Source organism: Ambystoma mexicanum, chromosome 10, assembly GCF_040938575.1.
Source record: "Ambystoma mexicanum isolate Mex_15411 chromosome 10, UKY_AmexF1_1, whole genome shotgun sequence".
In the NCBI taxonomy this organism is placed as follows: Eukaryota; Metazoa; Chordata; class Amphibia; order Caudata; family Ambystomatidae; genus Ambystoma; species Ambystoma mexicanum.
The window spans coordinates 1,185,716,492-1,185,726,883 of NC_090932.1; the positions used below are offsets into that span (position 1 = coordinate 1,185,716,492).

General features: G+C 48.8%; 1 protein-coding gene across 1 annotated transcript in view; it reads right to left on the bottom strand.

Moving 5' to 3' along the window:
- KREMEN1 (kringle containing transmembrane protein 1) overlaps positions 1 to 9,907 on the bottom strand; it is a 403,359-nt gene extending 393,452 nt beyond the window's left edge. Inside the window, exon 1 of the mRNA XM_069619171.1 lies at positions 8,948 to 9,907. Within this exon, the coding sequence (XP_069475272.1) occupies positions 8,948 to 9,029 (82 nt within the window). The 5' untranslated portion in view covers positions 9,030 to 9,907. The remainder of the gene's footprint in view (positions 1 to 8,947) is intronic.
- Positions 9,908 to 10,392: the final 485 nt, after the last annotated feature.

Below are 10,392 nucleotides of genomic sequence, written 5' to 3' on the forward strand. Positions count from 1 at the left end.
AGGTCAATGGGCCATGTTCTTTCTTGCAGAGGGGCGTCTATGGACTATTTATTAATCGTATATAGCTTACAATTAGTTAAAAAAGTTAATGAAAGTTAAAAAATCAATTTATTCAAATACATTTCAAATTAATTTCAAACCATGTACAGGATAGAGAAATATACGCAAAAAATCAGAAATTAAAAATTTTAAAAAAGGTCCAGGATTCACCTTGCTGTGTCCAATTGTAAATTCAAGGAGGTTGTGCACCCAGCTAGACATAAATGCCAGAATGGTCCTATACCAACAGTATGCAATGTGGTTGGATATTTCCAAAAATAGCGTGATCGAACATCCTCCAACACCAAACATTCAGTTACCAAATGCTTTAATGATTCAACTATGCCAGGTATGAGGCAAAAGTGACAGGTGGGTTGTTTGAGAGAGATAATTTGATGTCGAACAAGAGTTTGTTTAATAAGTATAAGATTCCACCGGAAACGTAGACAGATAGAGCTGGTGAGTCAATCAGGATAGATGCATAAAAAGGGTGCAGTGTTACTTAGCTTTTTTTTAATCAGTATGGAGATGTCTTAGGGATTGATATGAGGCAGCAAATTTATTGTAGTAGTCCAATCAAAATAACATAGAGATATTTTTACTTTTGCAGGAAAATTCACAAGGTCTTCAGTGGTGGGATTCATATTGCCAAGTATGATATTGCATCTAGTCTTTATTGAACAGGCCCAGGCACATCCCTCAGTTTGCACGATGTTATGAAAGTCTTCAAATAAGGAACCCTTAATCGGACATAGAATCTGTCGATATAATGCTAAAAGTTTCCAGTCAGCTCTTGCCTGTAAAGAAGTTATGCCACGTTCATGTCGTATGGAATCAATTGATAAAGAGTTTGGAAGTCAAAGTGTTTTTTGCCAGAATATGGCCTCAAGAGTAGAAAGACAATTTGTCACACTGGCTGGATAAGTCTCTATGCCATATATTAATTTTGGCACCAATTTTCTCTCGTAAAAAGATATTGCTGGCTTTTTATAAAGAACATGTGCAGTACTTGTGATCAACCTTTTTTGTTTGAGAGGGCAATGCATGAATGTGGTCCCTGAACCATTGTTTCAGATGTCCCATACATGATTTAGAATAAATCAAGAATCCTAAATGAGTCATAAAATATTGTCTTTATTTTGGTGTCCTTAATCCTCCAAGAATAAGTGCTCTTATTTCTAAGTTTAGAACGTTGTAGAACCACTGTCTTTTCCCGATTGACTTTCAAGGGGTGTTTCTCAACGTAACTGAGAAAGGCATTTATCAGTTTTTGCAGACCCACTCCAGTGCAGTCAAATAATAGGAAGCCACCAGCATACGCCAGGGAGTGTGGTCTAAAGTGACATAGTTTGGGTGAAACCAAAATTGCCGATTTTAGATTAACATCAATATCTGCAAGATATAAATTAAAAAGGCAGGAGGCCAAATCACAACACTGGTGAACTCCACAAGCAGTTTGAATGGATCTAGAGAGACCACCTGTGTTCAGTCAATCCTGTATGCTAGTATTGGAGTACACACATACAATGAGCCTGAGAAGACCAGGTGGAATACACCACTTCTGAAGCTTAAGCCATAGCTTATTTTTACCCACTGCATCAAAAGCAGAGCCTAGATCAAGAGAGGCAACACAAATAGACAGATATCCAAGATTCCAGATGTCAAAGAAGAATGGAAGCAAATACTTTACTTTCTGCATCTTGGATAGTAATTGGATGATAATTTCGAATGCAAGATCTATCCACACTTTTGTAAATGGGAGTGACAAAGGCAGATGACCACGAAGGCGATGTTTTGAAAGGGTGTTGACAACACTTCTGCCCATTTGATGGAATCACTCTTAAATAAGAGATTAGAGAGTCCACTACCACCCCGTTGTGCAAGAGGAACTAAGATTCTGTAATGTTCTGTATACAACACCAGGTCTAAAATATTCACAATCCATATATGGGGCATCACCAAGATAAGAGTGCACAGAGATGGTCTCGTGAATAGTGGTAGGAGAAAAAAGAGCCATAAAATGATCCACCCAAAACTGTTCAGTAACTGCATTAATTTGGATATCAGAGTGCGTAGGCTTTAAGTTATTAATCAATTTCCAAAATGCTCTTGAATTCTTGTTTTTGAGACAATTTTACATGGATTCAGAATCCATCTGTAGTCTTCGAGCTCTGGTACTCCGAGTCCAGTTTTTATAGGATGGACGAAGCTCTGTGTTGAGCTTTAGAGCATCGTACACAAGACGTCAAGATTGAGATTTAAGATGTCTGATACTCTTTCTCGTTATTCTCCTTCTCATCACTAGTTCTTCATTGTAAGCGTGTGTGTCTCATAGAGTATTATACTTATTAGTAATTTTAGTCAGTTTCCCATGCTTACTTAATACTCCTGAAGTGACCACAATGAATTGTTTTGCAAACTATATAAAGCTATGCCAAAGGCACACATGTGCGTGATTGTTGACGAGCATGTGTGTTCTGCACTGCACCTATATCCCGTGAGCTGTGTAGGTAGATACGAGTGTTTTATATGTGCTTTCTATAGAGTAAAAATACATGTTCAGAGCATGCTGTATGCACTTGAGTGTTTTCTGCACAGACCCGTGTGTGTTCTCTGCCCCCTGCTTGTAGGTTTTGCATGCACGTTTGACGACAAAGATAACATTAGTAGCTGCTCATTATCACGAGACGGCCAGCCAGCAGGGATCATAAACAGTAAATGCCCACTGAAGAATTATAAACCCTTCTTTGTCAGCAAGTGGCTGGTGTGGAGTAACCAGTGTTAGAAGACAATGTGCCTCATTACGACCCAGGCGGTAAGGGGTTAACAGCGCCATAAAAAGGTGTCGGCGCCGTTAAACCCTTACCGCCTAATTACGAGGTCCCTTTGCGTGTCCCGAGCTTAACGGTTGGTTTTACCAGCCGTTAAACAAGGAACCCGCAAAGGGACTTTCGAGATAATTACGCTACCGCAATTTGCGGTACCGTAATTACTGTGTTCCCCATTCCCATTGAGCCCTATGGGGGCAAAAATGGGAATGGGGAAGGGACAATGGTGAATTACTGCACCGCCAACCTTGGAATGGGGCGGTAATTCCGCCATTCACCATGGCGGAGTTAGTAAAATACTGACGGCAACCATGGCGCAACTAGAGCCATGGTTACCGCCTGAGTCGTAATGAGGCCCAATGAGGTGATAACACTTCTGTATATCCGAGCTCAGATTTTAAGCCATATAACGAAAATAGAGAAAGGAATGTATTGTAGTGTTACAAGACTGCTGACTGACAACATGGGGGTAGTTGTGATGGGGCAAGAGGCCCCTTTCATTTCAAAAGGTTGAGAGGCTGTAACACCGTCCCTGCTTCTGCGCTCCCTGTGGCTATTTGCCCTTCTCCAGAGCTTGCTCCTGCTATCACTTCAAAACAGGGCAAAACCTGTGAGTGCTATTCTGCCAATTCCACACTAGAGCAACCAGGTATTGGTAGGACTCATGTTGATGTACATGTGGGTAGACAGAGTCCCCTCCCCACTTTTTCAGGAGTTCCCACACTTTGTTCAGAGGGCACCTTGATAAACTCATTTCTGGTGACATCACATTCAATTGGTATGTTAATGAGCCCCTCCACCTTTTTTTAAGGACTTGACCCCTGGGTATTGACCGCCTAGTGAGCACATGGAAACACATTGTGACAATAAGCCAGAACATGGGCTAGGCCCAGGATGGCCACACGCCAGAGAGGCCAACCTTGCTGATAGGCAGTAGGGCTGGGAAGTTGTCAGTCACATGTCAGATTTGCATTGGGGAACGGAACAGTGCCCGGTGTCTCCCAAATAAGTCTGAGCCTAGGATAGTGTTATCCAAATATTAGAGACGAGAACAGAGCTTTGGGGATGGTGTAGGAGTGCAACAGGTTCAGACGCTTCATTGAGTCAGGACTTTAGGGTTTGGCGGAGTGGGAGAAGGTCGGACACCTGTCAAAGGCGCTCCTACTTCAGGGAGGATGCAGGGGTTCAACAGGCTCAAACGCATCAGAGAGGCTGGTACATCAGGTAGGACTGGCCTAGGGCGATGCCAAAGTACTGTCCCAAAGGGCTAGTGCTGGCCACTTGTTTCCTGCTATGTGGCCCAGTTTGATGGGTGAGTGCATTGTCTATCTAGTTGTTTTGTCCGATGTTACAGACCCAAAGTGCTCAAAATGCACGTTTTGCCACAAAGATTAACAGAAATGAGCCCCCACCACTAAAACACTTTGAAGAAAAAACACAAAATTTTGCGCGCAGAGATGGCAGGCTCTTTTGCATTGGTTCTCTCCCAGATCGACCGAGGATGTAGGCGCTCCATGATAGCGCGCTGGGCTCGGGACAGTACCATTTCCAGCCACATTTCAAGGACATTCGCTTCTGAATGAGGGGGCAGAGCTGGGACAGTGTCAGCTGTGTAGGGTGACCAGATGTCCTGGTTTTGCCAGGACTGTCCCGGTTGTTGCTGCTGTGTCCCCCTTTCTCAAGATTATGCTCCCATTGGAAACTGCAGTGGTCCCAGTTTTTGGTAGTAGGTCCTCCTAGCTGGCAGGCAGGAATGCACAAAAAATGCTGCATTTTACAACTTAAGATAGTGTTCGTTTGTGATAAATGCATATAACATAACATTTCGCGCTCTGAATCACTTGTGTACGAGCGCAATAGAAATAAAATATCAATAACGTGTTTATTTGAACACTTACACCCCCTTCTCCTCCAAATGCTACTGAAGTGTAGTACATTGGCAGCCACTTTCAAGAGTTAGTCCTACTTTTATGTTAGTTGCCCTGTCCCGGTTTTTTATTTTTTAAATCTGGTCACCCTACAGCTGTGTAAATGACCAGTAGGTACATCAGAAAGGGTTTGGTTCCGGGGCGAAATTGCCGCATGCAGTCATGCAGCCAGTGGCAGGGGAGCAAAGCCAGCACAGCAGTAGAGACAGCAGTGGTGGGTCAGAGTCAGCTTAGCCAATGTCTCATCTCTGCAACGCGAGAGCGCTGTGGCAAAATCAGTCACATCATGTCAGACAAGCCGGTGCATCTGAAGCACGCGAGGGCAGGGGCAGATGCGGGTGAATGCCAGCAAGCCATTAACTCTGAAAGCAGAGGGGGCTGGGGCAGAGCCATTCACATGTCATGCCTTCAACTGACCATACACCAAGGGTGACCAGCAGTGGTGGACATGGAACAAATGTAAAGAGGGATCTCACAAGGGCTGGGGTGGGAGCGGAGTTTGAAGGAGGGGGCGGGGTTCTGAGGAGACAGTTCAGAGGGTGAGGAACTGGGAGTTGAACTACGCCCAAAGGAAATGTTCAAAATAATAGTTTTAAAATGCTGCGATTTCTTTCATGCTGCTTCTGTACAATAACTACACTGGCAAAATATAAAAGGTGCTCACCTTTTAAACCCATTAATCTATAGTGCACTATTCCCTAAAAAACAAAATATCCAAATATGCGTCATGTGCTTTGATGACAATGTTATGTGGTCTTGTGGGTAAGCTTCAGCACTGGGAATGTGCAACCTGGGTGCAATCCTGGTAGCCAAACACTTGAGCAAGATTGTCGGCATCAAAAACGCCCAAGGGCACTGGCACTGGGCATGGGCAGCCTCTGCCTTGCAGGAGGGCCCATGCTGCCCATGCCCAGTGGGGGGGGGGGCTCAACAGGCCTTGCAGGGGTCCCCCACATTTTGTGTTATGCCATTGCCCAAAGGGGTGCTGTGTCTGCCCTCTGAAAAAAGCAACATTGTCCACCCACATGTATCCTTTCCTTGTGCCCTGAAAAGCAGCAAAGGGCCACAATCAGGAAAAATAAGTCTTCAGGATTGCAAACCCTCTTGCCCCATGATATCCTGGGCAAATGTTTAAAGCTCACTTGCACTCTCATCTCCACTTTTCACCCCCCCACACCCCACTGTTTGCCTTTCAACTTTCAACAATGCTCTGCTTTATAAAAAAATGGCCTGAAAATTACACAAGCCATAGTAAGGTACACACACAAATATATGTAAGGATATACACATTTGTGTACGTACCTTACCGTGGTTTGTGTACGTTTCAAGATATCTTTTAAAAACATAAGGAGAAAAATGGTAGGCAAAATGTGTACAATTGTGACATTACCCCCATCTTGACTGTGAGACTACAAATACCAGAATCTTTGCTGGCATATTTCACCACCCCTCAGACTCGCTGTGTTCCCTCGGCGATGCTGGGGGCTCGGTAATGTAATATGCTTTGTGTGGACTCACACAGCGCAGATTTCATCACCGAGCCTGAGGCGTCTTTGACCCTTGGCGAACCTGGGGGCTCGGAGCCGCATTAGGCCAGGCCGGGGCTGAGGCAGGCCTGGTCCCGAGATCCGGCCAGACATCTGTTGCCGGATCACGGACCCGGCAAGTGCTCGCCATTTGGCCAGCGCTAGTGACCAGACGTTCCGGTTTCGCTGAGACAGTCCCAGAATTGGCCCGTCCCGAGAGATTTTTCTATTTAAAAACCGGAAACCGGCCCCGGTTTTGGGGAAAGGGAAGTGACCAATTACAGGACATTTAAACATCAAACAAATATATGGAGAGTTTTACACCACAACACCGTCATCCCGTGATGGATTCAAACCTCCAACTTTTCAGGTAACGGCCCCATGCATTAACATCGTGCCACGGGAGACTGGCTAAGAAGCAGGTATTTATCAACGTATGTAAAGGCACCTTTGCTTTTTAATGCTTACATTTACAGGTAGAACAACAGAGTTTATATCATGGAGCAGTGCTGGCGTTGGAAAGTATATATTATTTACTGTGTGATCCGACCAGCAAACGGTTGTTGAAGGAGGGTAAAGGGGTAGTTTTGTGGTCCTACTTTGATGTTTGCAGCTGTCCCGGTTTTTTATTTTGAAAATCTGGTCACCTTCTATACACCTGCTTTGTCCCAAGCCTTCCGGCCGTTCGGATATAACTCTAGAATAGCTCACGGCTGCTCCATGCAGACCAGTCATCCCACAGAGGGATGGCAGGGGGTAGGGGGTCACCGTGGACGTCCTAACCCCCACTCTAATGTTGACAGCTGGAGCGCCCCAACTTGTAACGCAGCCTGGCGCTCCACTGCACACATGCCGTCCTTTGCAACCTTACCGCGCCCCTGCCCCCACCCACCTTGAACCTGGGCGCTTAACTAGCTGAACTGGTTTTCTTTTTCACCACAACCACAAAAGAAATGTTTTTTCTTTCTTAGCAATCAAGTCCTGGCTAAGCTCTCCTGCCTTGAACTCCCCGGTGTCTGTTTCCGCCCGGCTGCGCGTAACGTGAGCACCGCCCGGCTGCGACAAGCGGCTCCCTGCGCTCAGCGAGTCGCGGTGGCCTGCGCAGCGCAGCAGGGGACGCCGTGCGGGGCTCCGCGACCGCCCACGGCGGCCTCCCCTCCGAGCGACGGAACTCCCCTCGCTGCGCGTCACTTCCCAGGACCACACACCAACCCGGCGGCCCCCCGAGCTCAAGGAGCCGGCGCTTTGCGCACTTTACAAACAACGTGAGCACGGCCGCCCTTTCCTCCTTCTGCCCCATTAGCCATGCGAAATGCGCAGGGATTCGGAGGCGAGCTCGGGCCTGCCTCTTCCCGTGGATGCACAACACGCGTTTCCTTAAGTTGCACTGCTTGACAGGTGCCCCCACCCACCTGCCCCTCTGCGCCCACTCACTCTCCACGGGGACTGGAGACTCGGGTACTCCACATAGCCCCTGCAACAACTGAATCATGGAATTATTTGCGCGTAAAACGCAGATTTGCGCTCCATTCTGCCCGAAAATCCCCATACTCCAAACGGGGATTTTCGGGCAGAATGGCGCGCACATCTGTTTTTTACGCAAAGATAATTCCATGAATCAGGCAAGCTGGCAATGAGAGAGGTGAGGGTTCGTCGTCTCAGTGTCCCCCACCCCCCGCAAAGCACCAGTGTGTATGGGGGCAGACGGGGGGTGGGCACGGTGTCGGCGTGTGATAGCATGTGGTGTGATGATCCGATGATGTGCTGTGATAGCTATTGGTGTTATTTTGAGGGGCTGTGTCATGGGGTCTTGTTGTGATGTGGTTTTATGATGGGTGGTGTGACTGTGTGCTGTTAGGATGGGGTGGTGCTGTGTCATCGCGTTATGCTGTGATGGTCTGTTGGGATGTGGGTGTGATGTGGTGGCATGTTAGATTGTGTGAATATGACTTCATCATGTCAAGCAAGTCTGCCCTGTTGTGATACGAGGCTTCTGGATGCGGTGCTATGATTGTACGATATGATGGCGAGTCATAGTGTTATGATGTGCTGGGCTCTTGCTATGATGTGCAGTTGTTTTAGTGTGATGTCATGTAACCTTGTGCGATCTTGTGATGTCAGGGTCCGTGCAGGATGGTAAGTTGTTGTCTTATCATTTGACAGCGTGTTGCTGCGAAGTGGCGATGTTTGCTGCGATGTCGGATTAATGATAACGCGCTAGGGCGTGATTTTACGTTTGGTGGTGTTATGTGTTGGCGTGTTGCTATGATGTCGTGCTGTTGCGTTACGGTCTGTATTACGCATGGGGTGTTGCTTCGATGTGCTGATGTAGAGAGGTGATGGTTTATGTGAAATATATGAGTCCGTGTACGTAACGATGCTGTGTTCCGAGGCGCCAGAGTGTTGTGTTTTGTCGTGGAGTATTATACTGTTTTATGGTCTGCTGTGCACGACCCCCAGTGCACCAGGATGCTCTGCGAAGCCAGTTCGGGGCGCATGAAGCACTTTATCATATGCGTATAATAGGAACACGAGCAGACAAGAACACTAATTCCCCAACAGCAGCCACAGGGACTGGACCCCTCGCCCCCCTTCAGGTTGGAGGACATGTGCAACCCAGACTCACCTGACTGGAAGAGGTCGAGGCAGCCAGCCAGGACTGCCAGGGCGGAGAGCAGGACAGGCAGGAGTCCAGTCTGACACTCCATTCCCCGAGTGACAGCAGCCCGCGCACGCCTCCCCAGCTGACAGCCTTTGACAGCAGCGCCCTAGTCCAGGGGGCTAGAGCTGCTCCCGGTACTCAATCCTCGCGGGGTGCCAGGCGGAGCTCAGTCTAGCGGGTGACAGCAGCTCCTCAGTCCTCCTCTAAGTGGTCAGAGTCAACAAGTCCAAGCGGTGACAGCAGCACTCACTCCTACTGGAATGACACCTGCCGCCCAGTCCAGGAGTTGACAGCAGCCTGTAGCCCTTTGCCAGGGGCCGGCACCCCCTCACTGCACGAGGTGACAGCAGCCCGCAGTCCTCTTGGAATGACAGCAGCCCAGAGGCAGGGGTGCCGGCAGAGCCTCCGTCCTCCACTAGGTTGGAACAGCCAGGCAGCCCTCTCTGGATGACGGCAGTCCCCCCAATCCAGAGGTTGACAGCAGCCCAGTGGACTTCTCCGAGTGAGCGATGTCCCGCGCTCCTCCTCAGCAGCCCCTCACTGTATTCTCCTCCTGGTAAAGGTGAGTCTGCAGATAGGAGCTTTCCTTCTCCCCTGAGATGGTGGCAGTCCTCGGTCCCAGGTGTCAATGGATGTCTCCCGGAGGTGCCCGTCCCCAGTACACTTCTAGGCGTGCACTCCGCCCCCAGTCCTCTTCTGGGGTGCCAAACGCCCCACCATCAGCCCCAGGTGTCAGGAGACCCTCTGTCCACTCTTGTGGGGTGGGAGACCGCCAGACCCTTTCCTCCCCGCAGCGCCGCAGCTCTCAGCTTCACGTGTCCGGAAGCAGTGGGTGCTCGCCTGGTCTCTCCAAGGGGCAGCTCCGCCGGCGCCCCGCAGTGTGAAAACGTCTCCCCAGACCGTCCCCTTTCAGCTCCTCTTACTGTTGTACACAGAGAGCCGGGGACTTGGAGGAGAGGAGGAGGCAGAGATGTGAGGGCGGAGAAGGCGGGCAGAAGGACCTCCCCACAGCATCTTCTGCGTGTAATAGCAGCCGGCGCGGAGGGGCTGTGTGTGTGTCCTGGGCCGGGGACCTCAGGGGGAGACTGGATACAGCGAGTGACGGATCGAATAAAGTGGTCATGTGACAGAAGAAGAGAGCCACAACCTGCCTGCACTTCTCATCCCGCCTGCACCGCCCCTCACCCGAGCTCCAGGCGCGAGGGCTTCCCCGTGCTGGGGACGGCCGGAGTATCCTGCAGGGAGGGGGCGCAGACAGCCCACATTACATTCTGCAGCGTTTTCATACAACGCGTAATGCTTGCAGTCACCTTTCTTTAAAAAAAAGTCGGGTAGATAAGGAAGGTATAGAGAGTAAAGTGACATGCCCAGGATCACACAATCTTTAAACGTGGTGAAGCCAGGATTTA